This window comes from Anguilla rostrata, chromosome 10 (assembly GCF_018555375.3).
Source record: "Anguilla rostrata isolate EN2019 chromosome 10, ASM1855537v3, whole genome shotgun sequence".
Lineage (NCBI taxonomy): Eukaryota > Metazoa > Chordata > Actinopteri > Anguilliformes > Anguillidae > Anguilla > Anguilla rostrata.
The window spans coordinates 41,540,252-41,556,889 of NC_057942.1; the positions used below are offsets into that span (position 1 = coordinate 41,540,252).

Sequence of the window (16,638 nt, forward strand, 5' to 3'; positions counted from 1 at the left end):
CTAGAAACTGGGAGCCAGTTATATGCCTTGTAAAAATGTGTTATTCTTTATGTTCCAGGGTGGTATGCTCATCACATTCTAACCATGTCCTCTGAAGGATATCAATGAGTCATTGTGGAAAAAGAAAAACAGTCAGAGTGTGGGTGCCAGCCAATCAGCTTGCTTCCTCTCGATCTTAATGTTTTCATGGCATTCGGAATAATAATATGGACCACAACAGTGTGCCATGTATATCCAGGAAGTGCAGGTCAACAGTCCGTTTCAACAATTTATTAAAGATCCTTTATCATACATAGACTGGGAATGTAGTGTGATAATATGAGATACATAAAATGCAAAATAAAAAAAAAATTAAAAAATAATAAAAAAAGTGTAAAAGATACAAATTCTTTACAATACCTTGCTGCATTACACAAGCAAGGGGAAAATGACTTACGTCCCTTAATAGCCCCACCAGAAGTGGAGCGGAAACGAAATGCTCAGTATAGCACCAAAATCCCGTGGATCACTCTGAGGAGAAACAGTCCGAACACCAGTCAGCGATGTCAACAGACAGTCACAGATATTCTCGGTGTCATTTTCATGGAAGAAAAATGACACGCTACAGTGTTTTTTAAAGTTTCAAATGAGCCAGTTTGTCGTAAGACACGAAACAGTCTGATATGTCTTAATGTCTTTTCTGTATGAGCTATCTCTGCATCAGTTTTCACTATGAATGAAATTGTGAACAACATGGATTATTTTTTTGTAATTCAACTGCACACAACTTAAAGGACCGTTAGCTGTAATGTTATTTTTCCATTTCTATGAGTCTATCTATCTACTATATAGTCTATGCATTAAGAAAGAAAATAGTATAGGTAAAGTATGGTTATAAATGTAATAAATATGATCTGTGAACTTTTTAATGGGGATTTAAGCCCCGTTTTTCTTAAAGCTAAAATGTTACGATTTCCATGTGATTATTGTTTCTGTATGTTATGGTTGCATGGCAAAAAAAGCAGTCCTTGTGGTGTCTTTGGCTTTGATGACATTTGGGGTTTCCATATTTTTCTCCCAGGCACCTATAGTTAGTACCTGAAAAGACAAAAGAACTTTGGGAAGTAATCTCATCCCTAGACACGAAAAAAAGTTGAAACTGAAACTGGTCGATATGAACATTTGTTAGCGTCAGGCTACGGCTAGTCTCTCAAAGGTCTCCACACCCTCTTTCTCAACATGTTATTATCCTTTCTATAAATGACAAAAAAAACAACTTATACTAAAAACAGCAACAAATGAAAACTGCGATTGAGGTTAAAAGTTCATAACAGTCAGTCGCTGATTGACGCTTAGTGTATAAATGGGCAGTTTGTGGGGAGCAACAGTTCCGTGAGGAAAAGTGTTTAGCTTTATGGCTTTAAATGCACTTAAACAGTGACACACTTGCAGCAACCCCAATTAAGACCCTAAAAACACTTAAATTACATGGCTTGTACTTTAGATGTTTACTGAAAAGCAGCTATGAAACCAATGTTTTTCAGTTAAAAACCAGCAATCTGATGATAATAGCCCCGTGCTGCCTACGCTTCACATTACTGCTACAAAAAAAAACTACATGCCCCTAATTTTTTTTTCTTTTCTCCAAATTTGGAATGCCGACTTATATCATATTTGGGCTCGTCTCGGCACTTTTGACGATGTCGTCTGTTAATCCCGTTGAGCGTGGACCAACCACCCTCTGAAGAACATTCTGGCAGCCTTAACTTCTTTGTAAGTGCAGTTTGCACAGGCAGTCTGCAGTGGTGTAACTCTTTCCAGTAAGACATATAGCACCCCCCCCCACCCCCCCCGTCCCTGTGCTACATTAACAGTGCACTGCCTGCAGATGCTTCACCATGCCGAAGGCCAAGGCTTGAGCAGGACAGCTCTGGAATCAAACAGGACTACAAACACAGCTTAACAGTAACAAAACTACAAACGGGGAGGGACAGTAAAAGAGGGCGGACTCACCCTGAAAGACGGCACCCCGACGTGTAGGCGTACTGGCCCGTGTACCGGAGGTCGCAGCGCACGATGTTGTTGGAGTAGTCCGACTCTGGAACCTGGTAGCTGGGGTTCACACTTATCTGGAAAAAAAACAACACCGGCACAAACACTGGGTTCACTTCAAACCGGTTTCACTTTCAGGCGCAATAAAAAAAAATGCAACGTATTCACATCAGTGTCACTTCAGTAGCTACCTACTACAAATAACAAATTTCAGATAATGTTTAAACTAGATAAACTGGTTTCTCTACACGCTTTCAGGAATCTGTGAAATGGTCGTTTTGTGGATGACTGTACACCTTCATCGCACGCAAAAAAAATGTCTGGTACAAACAAAAATATACACTAAATAACGTCCAATTAGCTATTTGCAGCTGCAGCCACGTTCATGCATAATCCTCACTGCTCATTTTGGAGAATGTATACGTCCACGGTTCCTTTCACACCGCAGCCCACAAGTCGGGCTTGTGTAGAGTGGAGTCGGAGAAAGACCTTTCATACGCGGCTGTAGCATGTAGACCATGACCAGCAGGGATCGCTAGAGAGCAATGAAATGCGGACCGCTAACCAAATGAATCATCCCATATTGTGGGCGATGAAATCGGCAATTGTGCGTCGCCATATGGAGCTAGCAGCCGCAGCTGACACTGGCACCGTTAAGATCTTGTATTTTAAATTAAAAGTATTTTGTTGCAGTGCCAAAAACCAAAGCAAAAGGTAATTTGGTTCCCCCAATCTGATTTTAATTTGCATACTGTCAGACGAGGCTGTGCTGCATGAACAGAGAGAAAAAATGTGCACGGACGGGACACAGACCTTCAGGATGTAGTTTCCAGGCTTCACGTCTGTGATATCGATCCACTGGCAGTCGATGTCAGCATTATAGGTGTCATAACATCCTGGGCTCAGTCCCTTTGAAACACAACGTGAAAGACAAGCACCCAACGGTCTGTGGCAGTCTCATTGAACACGGATGGCTGACCGCTTTCACTGGAAGCGGGAAAAGCGGCGGACTCAAGACCAGGCCCGCGCCGCTGTCATCAAAGGTTTTATTACCCTGCCGTGTTTCGCTTTGATATCGCGCTCAAGATTTCCTCCTTGTGTCAGCACATTGGTGATTTTTTTTTGTATTTTTTTTTTGTTGTGCCGTGGCACATCCACTCTGGAAGAAGCCTTCCCAGCCCACGTGGATATATACTTACAGCCCGTGCAATTAACGGAATAAGCCCGGCCAGATAATGGGGCCTTACGAAAACAGTAATGACAACACTTACTGTAATGGGCTGGTATTACGGAGCAATGCAAGATGATAACAGCGTTTGGCAGTTACCTGCTTGAGTGTGTGACGTATAGGCGAACGTTTGGCAGGTACCCACCCGCGTGTGTGACGTGCAGGCGAACGTTTATTAGGTAACCCACCTGAGTGTGATGTTTGGCATGTACCCACCTGAGTGTGTGACGTGCAGGCGAACGTTTGGCAGGTACCCACCTGAGTGTGTGACATTTTGCAGGTACCCACCTGAGTGTGTGACGTGCAGGCGAACGTTTGTCAGGTACCCACCTGAGTGTGTGACGTTTCGCAGGTACCCACCTGAGTGTGTGATGTGCAGGCGAATCGCCTGTAGTGTCCGTAGTCACAGGATGTGTCCTCCAGGCAGAAGCTGGCCTTGTGACCTTCAGCCACTCTCCTCTCTGAGCTGGCCTCCAGCAGGTCATAGTGGCTGAACTCATCCATGCTGTGGAAGTGCCTGAAGAAATGAAAAACGGTCACTGCATCTGAGGCCAGTAGTTTCAGTCTATAAAAATTCATGTGCTATATTACGACAGCTCGAGCTGGATCAGCACTACGTTACTTCCAAAGAGTTTTTTTATTTTTTATTTTTACGATAACGTAGTAAACTTTAAAATAAGGCCAAAAGAGGGTCAACAGGAATCAAAGGGATGGCAATTCATTTTATGAGCCTAAAAAAACCTTTTCAGTTCTCTTGCTTTGCAATTTGTCCTTAAGTTAAGGGCACATTTTTGTAACTTAATATCTTGACATTAAATCCCTAGGTGTATATTAGCTTGCTTATAGAAGCACCTTCATTCCTTTATTCAACACAGATAATGTTATCTGGTCATCGTTCCATCTAAGTAAAGTGTATGTATAGGGTTACTCAATAAAATTGATTTTCCCGACAAGTACTTGCTCCAAATATGCACCGTAAAATATTCAGTGCCAAATCAAGTCTCACAGAGTACATATGGTGCCAACTGGCCCTATGTTCACTGTTAGAGTTGAATCAACACTATGAATTTTACTACGAGGATTTCTTGCATTGTTTAACAAATAGCGATCAGTTTTGTAATACATATGTCAGCCATATAATAGCATGGCATACATTGTGGTTGCTAAGTTACACCCTACCCACCTAACAGAGGTGGACTACATGACAGGTACAGTGGGAGAAAATGTAACTGATTGAACATTAAGTGTGTTTCGTAGAAAACAGGAAACGAGTGGTAACAGTTTACATGAACCGACTGAAATGACACTTGGCTCCTCGTTCAACGTGCTAGCAGGATGATCCATAGTAAAGATGGGATAGTGAGTGTCCATGGAAACAGAATGTAGAGTGCCTCAATGTGCTGAAAATATGTGAAGCTGCCAATCGTTATCACTGACTGCTTTATTTGAACTGAGGACTGTTTTATTTCAAGAGAGCAAAGTATTGTGATTAATTCAACAACAAGGTCTGTGTTATACATACAGTACATACAGCACCCACCAAGGCTCCATGATGGCACACAATCTCATCACGAATGCACTGGCAAATGGGCACAGACTGCATGCAAGACATGAATGAAGTAGCTGTGGTATTTTTATATGTTACTCTTGCATTGGAGTGGCCCAGTTCCCGATCTCAAAAAAACATCTGAAGATGTTATGTACTCTCATGAAGACCAGTTTTTTTTTAACCAAATCATTAGCAGATGGCCAGCTTACTAATAAAATGTGTTACGTTTACGCAAGAAGCGGAGTATGACATCCGTTATGCGGAGTTTAAAACGAGATGTTCTTCGTATTAAAAAAAAAAAAAAAACAGATTAAAGTTTAGTCCATCTGGTTAAAGGGTGTCACGCTGTAAATCAAGAAGTGCGTGACTCACTGGTGGCAACTGTGCCATTCCCAGGAATAGCGAGGCCGGCTCGGGAGGAAGTCCGACGTGCCCTGGTTCTTCACGCGCTGTGGAAACCGCAGCAGCATCCGCGTGTCATAGTCTCTGGCTCTGTCGGCCGTGCTGTGGACATATAACAACATCCGAAGCACGTTTAAAGCAACAATCCCTATTTTTATAGACATATTTTTCAACAAAATCTTATGTTTATAGGGCATATATCACTTTCAAGTACATTTACTGTATGTGGTTGTTTGCCAATAAAGGCGGGGTGAGGGGGAGCGCGATAATTTATATGAACCGAAAATTAATTACAGTGGTGAAATGGAATGAGTCCATTACGTGATCTTGAGCTTCAACTTAAATTTGTTTGTTCAGGTATAATGTTTTCCTCAGATTTGTCAAAGCTCTGCCAAGTGAACAGTGGCAATTCCAGTAAGCTGTGAGCTCATTAAAATGTCTTCAGAGCCAACTGCTCTACAATTTCAGGATTTCCACTTTTCCGAGGAGCAAAAAGTGCCCCTATTCATCATTCAGACGCCTCCTGGAACATTACCAAAACCACGGGCATTATATTTCAACCGCAGACAGGTTATGACTTAAGCACTAAAAAAAAGTCTGTGGATAGCCTAAACATGTCTTCGTGATACAGTCACAGAAAGTGAAAAATCATCCCCAGATTCACAAAGGCAACTTCTGCCAAGAGGTGCATCAACTTTCATGCTTTTGCCTGAAAGCCTGACAAAAAAACAAACAAACATATTTTTTAGTGGTTTTTCTTTATCACTGCCAGGTATCGTGAAATATGTTCAAAATATTTTATCCCATAGAGTTTGGATCTTCATAATTTCTCATTCCGGGGTGCTGAAATGAACTGAAGTGAAAAATGGCTAAACCTTGATGCGAATCATAATGATTTCGAACAAAGGTTTTCCTAAAACCACGAGATTAATTATAAATTAGAACGATATCTTTTATGCGCTCGTGGGTGCAGCCCCGTGGACGCGTAATCATGAACAGAGAGGAGGCGACACAGACGGCAAACACATTACACATTTCTGTGCAGCATTTTTCGTCTGCGCATGCATTTAAAAAAAAATCCAAACTCCCAGAATCCTTTACACCGTAGCTGAAGTTCTTATTTTTTAAAAAAACCTTTGTCGGGGATCTTGTCTATTCTTTCGCTGTGTGGTCCCCCCCTTAAGATGCACTTTGTGGACACTTGGTGAATCAGGGGATCTGACGTTAAGCGCGCTCCCGGGAGATCGTACCTCGCCAAGCAGTTTTCTTCGGCAGCGCATCTTAGGTTATACATAGGTACCCTCTGGACATAAGTTGAGGCTTGTATATAGTACGGATCAGGCACCAAATCGGGCAGACCTGCGGATCATTCACGTTGCAAATTATGTAATGTCTGATACAAACACTTGGACATAAATCATGCAGCGATCTACATCTTGAATTTGCTTTACAACGACTGCTTCACAGGAAAACGAAACATTCAGAAAAAGTTCTTACCGTATTGATAGTACCTGGTACCGTACCCTGGTCTCTCCCTGCCCCGTTGTTGAGGTCTCTCGTACGTGTCATAGTAATTATAATAGGGATTATTGTCGTCTATGGACTTGTATGGATTATAAGGATCGTCGCCGGCCATAGCATCCTCCCGTCTCAGATTGCTGAGTGGCGGAGAATTCGTCAGTGAAGGTTTACCGTCTGTAGTATTAGAGGCACCGTCTGTTCTTTGTTCAGGACCTCGATTGTCTCGTCGCTCCTGGGGTCGTCTAAATCCAGCCCATCGTAAAGCACCGGTGTGCGCCCGTCCACCTGGTCGCCTTGGGGAATCTCTAGAAGTTTGCGGAGGTCTTTGCGTGCCGCCGCGATTTCCAACGGACTCCTCCGCCGTTTCATTGTTTTTACTTGTGATGATGACGGGTCTCGATCGAGCCGAGTTTGTACCTCTTTGCCTCGCTGGCTGAAATTCCGATCCGTGACTTAGCAAGCTAAATACCTGCCCGTTGTGCTGCCACTGAATTCTGTGCCTTAAACCACCTGCTGGTCGGGCATTCCCCGGTCTTATCTCCTGGTGCTGGGTGTAAACTGTCTGCAGAATGCAACTCAACAAACACAAGTGTATGCATAAACATATTGTACCGTCAAAAACATGAGCCCCCATCCTTATTTTTAAGCAAACGAATCGAAGCGATCACCGATGGATGGATTATAGATCTCAGTGGTGAATCAAAAGCAAAACGAGTATGTCATAATTTCCAAGGACTGAGGCAGCACAAAAGAAAAATATCTTAACCAAGTTCTTTTCAAGTAATTGCATTGAATAAAATTGAAAACCTTACATAAAAGGAGATAGGGTTGTCCAGACAATCTCACATCTTTCTGTTGCTTGCTGGTGTGTGGAGTGCGAGCAGGAGGAGGGGTCGAATTTTAAACTTTCTGGAACCGTTACAAAGTTACACAAGCTATTCTGGCAGAACGTTCCTCTAGTTCACGTAATGGACGGGAAACGTAGGCTACGTTCTGCCATAGTTGTCGATCCGTGATTCCTGCCCTGTGGTGCCGTTATTGGGCATTCCTGATCTAACAGTCTATTGTTATCTTTTTTTCCTTTTCAAAAAATTTGGTAGCTGGTAGAATTATACTAGAAGGTTTCAAACTACACCTTATTATATTTTATTGTTCCGGTTGTAAATTGTACTTCTTTTCAATATAACGCTTATCTGGACACATTAAATTCATTTTGTGGACATCGATCACATACTGTATCTTTGCATGACAGCTTGGCGTGGACAAATATCTACAGAATAAAAATAATATTCCCATAGCCTCTTCCCTATCTTAATATTTCGCTAATAACAGGCAGAGAGACTTTTCTGTAAAATAATATTTATGCTGGGAAAAACAAGCTAAGCAAATACTAATTTAATTGCACTGCAGATTTACATTGAATTAAAAGACCCAATTGTTTTGTTTTTTTGCGCAATGAACTGATATAAACTCTGTAAGAGTTGATTTAACACTGAAGGTTTTACTGTGCACCTTCATTCCCCAAACTGTAGCACATCCCATAAACTTTAGCAGGGTCATAAACATTACATTATCAGGGAGGAGCATATGGCGTCATAGTTACAACACTGGATTCTAGAACCCTTCAGGTGATCTAGTCACAGAGCAGAGGAAGCCATTGCCCACGTGTCAAAGATTCTTTACAATCAATGAAGCCCCAAGAGAAGCCAGAAATGGGCGGCTCAAAGCACAAAGTATCGCTAAGTTGTGAGCTGCTCTGTGCTGGGACTTCGGCTGAAATGATGAATAATGTAGGCTGTGGCTGAGAGAGCATGTTGTTTTTTCTTATCTCAGCAGAAAGCACTTTCCACCCTACTTTCTCCTAGCAACACATTGTAAAGTAGAGACTCCAAACTGTGGGCGGCAAATTTCCAGGGAAGACACTGAAATGGCCAGCTGTTCAATGTCATTGAGGATGTTTAAAATCCAAATGTATGTTATTTTGAAAAGCAAGGGGAAAAGGTTACAGTAAGTTCAGTAAGAATTTGCAACTGTGCAACAGAGAGGAATCACACAGTTGCACCCCTCCCTTGCACTAATCCCAGAAATTCAGTTTTTAAAAACAGTTTACAGTTACACATGGATTCTGCCAGTTCTATCATGGGCCTTACAAACCATCATCCAGCTGAAGACATTCAACTGCAAGTTTCGAAATAGCCACCTACTTCAATAAGTGAATAAAATAAAATAAAAATATATGAGAAATACTGTACAGAGGCAACCAAACCACTGTTCAACTGAACCATTATAAATGTAGGAAATTAAAAAAAAAAAATCTTCACCCAAAGTACCAACATTTTATATATTTGCTGCAACCTGTGTATTTGCAGTCCTTCACCCTAGGGGTTGCTTTTTAACTGCGAGACGTCTAAATACAAGTGCCACTTGTGGTTAACGAGAACGTGTCGGAGGTGCTTCAAACATCCATCTGGATCCAAGACTGGGAATTGAATTAATTCATGCCCTGGAAATTACCCATGAAATGTTTCACCCCATCTAAATGCATGTGTTGTGACGCATCGGCCTGCTGACATTGCGTTTACCATTCACTGCACGCCAGACTACCTGCTGACCCTGGCATTCCTGTCCTGAGTGAGTGACCCGTTGTCCTCCTGTCTCCTTTGGGACAGATGTGGCAGTTTTCCCAGAATTCACCAGTGCTCGCCACCCCTGCATTTGGTGCCAACACCACGATCACCACAAATGTTTTGGGGGAAAAAATGCTGTAAATGCTATGGCTAGTCCTACATTGGTGTCTCTGTATGCCATTTTACATATGGCGGGGGTGAAGTATACTCATGGCCACGATGATTTTGCCTTGGTTAATTTTGTTATGGATTGTTAGGAAATTTAATGAGTAAAACATTTAATTGTGAATAGTGGATATACTTCTTGCAAAACAATGGAAACATTGCTGAAATGATTTCTTTTTCATAATTCCCTAACAGTTCATTGCTAAAACATGTCAATAGAATCTTAAAAACATGCTTATCCATCTTTAGCCATAGGTACAAAATGTCAGGGGAAAAAATGTATTAATAGCAGTTTTACACATTAAAATGCCTAAATCTAGCAGACAGGAACATACTGCACTGCTGAAAACAGGACTGCTAGCCAGCGTTTGAAGATGACTTGGCACACAGCAGTTAATAATATCTCACCTGTCCACCACAGGGCAGTACAGCCTGTCTTGGCACATAGACACTACATCATAAAAGACTCAGAACAGAACAGATGTGTGCAATATTGATTTCAGTGACAAATCAACATTACGTTCCATTACAGGCTCTTAGCAGACGCTCTTATCCAGAGCGACTTACACAGCATTCCACATAGTATTTACGTTGCATCCATTTATACAGCTGGATATATCCTGAAGCAAGGCAGGTTAAGCACCTTGCTCAAGGGCACAACGGCAGTGTCCAACCTGGAAATCAAACCTGTGACCTTTAGGTCACAAGACCAGCTCCTTACCCATTATACCACACTGCACATACTGTGGAAAGACTCCACCTCTGACAGCGAGAGATACCGTCCCTGTTGTTTTGCCCCAAAGCGACTGGTTTGGAGGTGCACGATGGTACGCTTTCCAGAATATTTACTGAAGCTGTTCAGGGTTTTAACAACCGTCCCGCGCATGAGCTCAAACCTGGAACTTTCTGGAAAGAAGCCCAGCACTTTTAATGCCACTGTGCCACACTACATTAAATATGGCATTTATAGTTCAGCGTTTAGCAGATGCTTTTATCAAGAATGACTTACGCAGGTGATTTTATTTTAACATGCAAGTCTATTATGCGAGCAGTCTACTGGAGCGGTTCTGGTTAAGCGCTTAGCTCGTGGGTAGAACCGGACCGCTCCCCTTTCAGTTACAAGCCCGGTTCCCCAACCATCGTACCGCACCGCCAACACCACGCTTCTGCCCGAGCTTCCTGCTTCCTGTTTTTAACATGTATTTCTGTGGGTTCTCATTTCTTGTTTGTGAAGTGCTTTTCACTCTGTTAGGGCCGTTTTTGTCGACCAATAAAATCCCGTGGAAAACAACAACATGCTTTTTTTCCTGCTTCCGCGGGATTTTGTTTTTCCTTCATTGTGGCCTCTCACATTAACTGTTTTGTGGCTTTGTCCCAGAGGCCTGAAAAGTCCTTTCAGTTGCCCCCATTACATTTGGCAAGATACCCTTTTCTGTTCTCAGGGTTCCCCCCCCATATAAAATGCTACCGTGTGGAGGCTTGGTCACAGCTGGATTTAGCATCATGGAATAGTAGCTGGAAAAGTTATTCCAGGGAATTTTACGATTTTTTTGTTGTTGTTTCATTCTGCTTGTATTATGTATGTATTGGAAATCAGCTACAACAAAACAAAGAAGATATACTAATTTAATAATTCTGGCTTTCATATTTGGCCATATACCTACTTTCTAGTTATGCTAAAATATAATCTTTATTTGAGCATGAGCGTACCCGTCTTTCAAATTAACTGGGTGGACACAGCCCAGGTTTTAGAGAATCTTTAGAGTCTGCTTGCCATTCTTCCCTGTATGTTTTCTGTCCTGAAAAGGCCTGGATCTCGCTTCCTGAAGACCAATGGATGAATCAGGACCAGAGTGGAGCCAAAATGGATCCCCTGGAGAGGCCTGAATCTGGGTCGCTGTGTTTTCACCTTGTTTTTAAAAATTATACTCGCGCTCATTGTTCCAGGGCACAGATCTAATTGCGTTGGCATGGAAACAAGGTTCCCATTCTTTAACGGGCGCTGCTCGAGGGTTTCTCCCTGACAGCTGGGCTGAGCTAAACAAAAACAAGGCAACCTAACAGGAGTGCTAAGCTAAAGGATGAGGAGTGTGTGTGTGTGAGTGTGTGTGTGTATGTGTGGGTGTGTCTCATGGTGCAGTTCCGGAAATGTGGTTCAGTTCCTGTAAAAACACTTGTGTGTGTGTACTTGTGTGTCCAATTAAAATAGCTGATCAGCTTACTGTATATTACTGAGTACACCTTTATTTTTCAACGGTAACATTTAATAGTGCTTCTCTGTTCACACAGTTGAAGAGCAGAGTTACTCTCTGATTGCAATCCACCTGCTGCTTTCTTGCAGGGCTTAAAAAATCCTTTAATTGATTCAGTTGCTCAATTAGCACCAAGCCCGCCTAATGAAACCCTATTCAAAACTCCCACTCAGTCACAATTTGCCTTCCTTAGTGTCCTATTCTCTGTTGAGGAGTGTGCACTTGCATTCCTCTAATTTTCAGTTTCCAAGAATTTCTTGTCTATAATTTCCAGGCAGGTCTTGAAACATTGCCAAAGGCAGTGGAAACCAGGCATTTACGGGTCTACCGTGTCCCTCACCGGCCGCCATTTTGGCTCCCTGTTCTATGCATTTGCACTTTTCGATCCAATCGACTTTAAAAAACAGACAGTTTGAAGGGCGCAGTGCTATGATCTGCTCCACTGTGTGGAACGAGGCTGAAAATTAATTGCATATAGCAGGGTTAACAGATTCTAAACTGATGTAGCGAGAAATAACATACAGTGAGAATAATAGTCTGTCTCAATCCCCTCAGATCAGATGAGGGAAGATTGCATATCCTAATCAGATTTTATGTTCTTCCAGGCAGCCCTTTTTGCCTTCTGTTTATTGCTGTATGATATAGCACAAGCATGAGATCAAATAAGCAATATGACAGTCTTCACTAGTCACACTGGAGAACATCTACAAACAGAATGCGATTTCTGCCATTTACAGACAGAATGTGCACTGAAAACTGAAAAATATTAATTATAGATGGTCCCCATAATTAAATGTATTACCGCTATAGATTTAACTTGGATTATATATCGCCCGGGCCTAATAGTGGGACTTGATACTGCACTGGAGGGGATTTTCGATGTAAGGAAATCAAATCAGAGGATTCTTGGCACAGGATGGGGTACGATTTATGGTTTACCAATAGAAGTATCCCTTTCCCAATTCACTATTTATTTTTTTTGGATTTGTGGCCAGATACATTTTTCTAGATATAAATACCTCTATTGCTTTTAGGACTGGTGCTCGACACAGGAAAACCCTGGTCCCCCCCCCCCCCCCCCCCAAAAAAAAAAGGAAACAGTGGCTTGTCATTTGGTTATAAAACACAGTCCAGTCTTGAGCACTACTAGCTGGTTGCAGCTGTATTGGCCCTAAATTGCCAGGGCTTGAGTTTTGGTTTTTTATAGCTAAGGTAGGTTCAAAGATGGTCAATGAACTTTGCCTGTTTGCCAGTAATGGAACATAGGTTGCGGATGTTTCTAAGCAACCCATGTTGACCTGACAAATGTACCACTCTCCCGGCTTCATATTTTACTCCGTGAGTCTGAGAACCCCTTTTGCAGAGGCAGTTGGTACCCAGATGCATCCCAGGAAAGAACAGAGCAGAGTGACACTCAAGGGCAGCCTAATCAGCCACCGTGGCAGCTTGGAGCCCCTCGACGCCGCACAAGGCTAGAAGATCTGAGAGACGAGCTACGATGGACTCGGGCCCAGTTGGCATCGCTGAACGCCGCCTCCTGTCCCTGGGCTACTGTGGGCCGCATCAGATATGCTATCTGAGGCTAACCCATTGGAGGAACAGAGACTTTGCCAAGCTTGATACAGAAAACTGTTTTGCACCATAAAGGATGCCCTTCCCTCCCAATGTCGTTTACCAATAACTTGTGTCCCTTCGGTTTTGATGAGCGGTGAGATACATTTATGTGGACCAAATTCACCTCTAGTGCGTCTACTGCCAGTCCTGGACAGGGCGAACACTTCTTCGTCTTATTTACACTCCTGTCTGTCTTGCCAAGTGGGTCACGGTGGGTGTCTGTAATGTAAAGCGAACAGGTGTTTCGTGTTATTTTGGCTTCTCTACCGACCGCCATCGTCTGTGCGGTGCTCCATCCCACATAAGCTGTAAAGCTGCACGTTTTAACACACACACACACACCGTTACACATGTGGACCACCTATTCGTCTTAAGAGAGCTGTTTACAAAGTGTTCTCAAGAAACGGCTGCCAAGCAAGAGGTGAAAGCTTTTCAGACAGTATATGGGGCCTTCCCTTGCCAATTGTGATTCCTCCATCTACGAGCAGAATGTGTGTGGCTTCAGTTTCCAAAACTGTAAAATAGACTTTGTTTGTTTCAGAAGAAGAGCTTATGGGGGCATAATTAAATAAAGATCATCTTCCAGTTGTTTAATGTGCACTGTAACTGTAGAGGGCTGGTTTAAAAAAAAAATGTGTCCGCTAAATGTGAGGAAACTGCAGGGTCCTGAAGAATTTCATAAGCGCTTGTTTCCTCCAGTCATGGAGAGAGAAAGGTCAGATACTGGCTGCTGGTATGATGAGAAATGGGGGCGGGGGGAGGGGGGGGGCATTTTAGGGTACCCTTCATCCTCTATATATTTTCCACTCCTTTATCTCCCATCTGGCATCTGCTAACCTGTGTCAGTGCTGGGTTAGAAGCTTGCAGAAGTTTATGAAGTGGTGATCCAAGGACTCACCGAGGCAGTGTGTGAGCCCCATGAACGCTCAGTCCCAGCGGGCCTCTGTGATGTCGAGAGTCGAGAGAGGACAGGTGTTTCGAGTTATTTTGGACTTTCCACGCATCTCCATCCCGTCAGGATCACACATGCTCCATACTGTATACCACGTGAAGCTGGACGCACAGGCCCCCGTTAGAAATCTGAGCCAGCCAGTAATTTGTTTTGGTAAGCGTGCAGCTAGGGAAGAGCAGTCAAAAGCATGTCTGTCCAAGAAATGTAGTGGAAGCTGCTATCTAGACTGCATATGAGCTTTCTCCATATGGAGTTCTGGCTTAGTCCATATTGGTGATGATGGCTGCATCATGGACACATTCATAAGGAACGCTATCATAGGTACCCTATGACATCATAGGGTATCTTTACCTTTACCAGGTTCTTCTGCCTTAACGTGGTGTCCACCAATGTCAGTGACATCGTGTATTAGCATCTGCTTGTGCACTTTGCGAGTAGCCTCTTACAGACTTGAGTCTAATGATGACTCAGTGTTTGTGGAAGAAATTATTTTTCTTGGCACGTCAAACCGTAATCTGATTAGATGCGTCAACTCCAGCTAACGGGCATTGCAGCATTTAAGGCACGGCCACTGACAATCCAACTGTGAGCTGTTACTTGGATCAGCATTATCCCTTCCCAGGTACGGGCAATTCTCTCCATTTGAGGGCATACTTCTCCATAAGGCTGACAGCAAAAAGCTAGAAGCCCTGCAGAAGAGGCTATTTCACAAACAGCGGGACACCTGGCTGAACAAAATCTCTTCTTAAGCCCCAGTGCTGTGTGTAGTGTACACCAGTTTTCTTGGGTCTGTGTTGTACATTGAGAGACCTATTACATCGATATAGATTCAGAGGTGCAAAAATGCAACTGCAGTTCTGTTAGCTGTTAGCTTGTAGCAGTTACTGTTTTTTTGCATTTGAATTAACCCAGAAAAAGAGTAGCAATAGTTTTCTGTTCATGGGGTTTAGGCTAAATGGTGCCCCAAGGGATAATTTCTTTCTGATGAATGGTTCAACTGACGAAGCCCACTAGTAGCACTAGCACAGGCTAACCGCTAAATAGAAACACTGTTGCAGACGTAACTTATTTTCTTTCATAGTCCGCAGCATCTGCATAACAAATCAGTGGAAGGATGCAGTGGGCTCTCTCTCAGTAAATGTTTCCTTTCGCCGAATGGCGCTAAACTTTGCCTGGTTTGACCGCAGGCCGTTCATTTTAACAACTTTGTCTGCTATTTTGGTTTTCTTCAACAATTCACAGCGTTCCCTTGTTTAGTCCAACAATATAGTGGAGATTTCCACAGGAAATGTTTCAATGGCATCAGTGTCCACTGGAGAGAAAAACAGCAGCTGTTCTTGCTCCCACATACCGAAAACATTTTTTTAAAATCAATATCTGCAAACAAAAATATTAATGTTTACCCTACAGCAGGCCAAACCAAAATGCACATTTTGAATCTTTATTTTTTATTACTTCTTTATTGATTATGAATAATGAGGAATGAGTAAGGATTAACAGTGGATATGTAACAATAAACAAACTTCTCTCAAGTAATTAAAAGGGGGTCAAAACCCTCTGCACTATATCATTCCGAAACTGCGCTTTCAACAGAAACAGTGTACGTTTCACAGTACAATAACAGCACTTGAATATGGCAGAGAAAATGTTTATCTTGCCTCTCTTATGAAATCGCAAACTGTAAAGCCGGGCCAAATGTGAAACAGCCACTTTCAAACTTCAGGTCGTGACGCGTTTCTCTACACTTCTGTAAACCCTCGAAATTAGGACCATGCCAGAAAATGTAAGTCATTGTCCTGCAACTCAAAAATGTGCCCTAACTGCCCCCTGGACAACCGCTTAAGAATCTATACTCACAATGTGGTCTCGCAGCTTACGTAAAACCAGAAAATAAGCAACAGTTCAAGGGAGAGTTCAAAAAGTCTCAAGCGCTGTGTTTTTCCCCCCAATAATTTAAATAGCAGTGACTTCATGTGAGCCAACTCCAGAGCCCTGCAATATGATTCGGAGAAGGAGGAGGAGGAGGAGGAGTGAACCATTTTGAACAAAAGGCCTTTCATAGGGGACTGTCATTTTCTCAGACACACGTACCCATCTTTTCCGCATTCATTTAACAGCCAATGTGTTACATTGATGTGGATTAAAACAATAGCCAGCTGTTTTGCAGGGACAGTGTGGTCCGTTTCTGCGTGAATCCTCCCCGATTTCACCCAGCCGGCTCTCGGGCTGCCTCCTGATTCGCCGGAGAGGAGCTCACAGTGTTCCAACCAGGAAGCCACATCTGCGAACAATTAACC

General features: G+C 42.8%; 1 protein-coding gene across 2 annotated transcripts in view; it reads right to left on the reverse strand.

Annotated features, from left to right (window-relative positions):
- Positions 1-255: 255 nt before the first annotated feature.
- LOC135233562 (protein-lysine 6-oxidase) overlaps positions 256-16,638 on the reverse strand; it is a 29,803-nt gene continuing 13,420 nt past the window's right edge. Inside the window, exons 1-7 of one of the 2 annotated variants that reach the window (XM_064297237.1) lie at positions 6,708-7,663; positions 6,461-6,569; positions 5,181-5,312; positions 3,620-3,776; positions 2,845-2,940; positions 1,993-2,108; positions 256-1,077 (exon numbers count right to left, since the gene is read on the reverse strand). In XM_064297237.1, coding sequence (XP_064153307.1) covers positions 1,071-1,077; positions 1,993-2,108; positions 2,845-2,940; positions 3,620-3,776; positions 5,181-5,312; positions 6,461-6,569; positions 6,708-7,365 — 1,275 coding nt within the window. In that variant the 5' untranslated portion in view covers positions 7,366-7,663 and the 3' untranslated portion in view covers positions 256-1,070. Of the gene's footprint in view, positions 1,078-1,992; positions 2,109-2,844; positions 2,941-3,619; positions 3,777-5,180; positions 5,313-6,460; positions 6,570-6,707; positions 7,664-16,638 lie in introns of those variants that run through there. The other variant, XM_064297238.1, reaches the window with a different exon arrangement.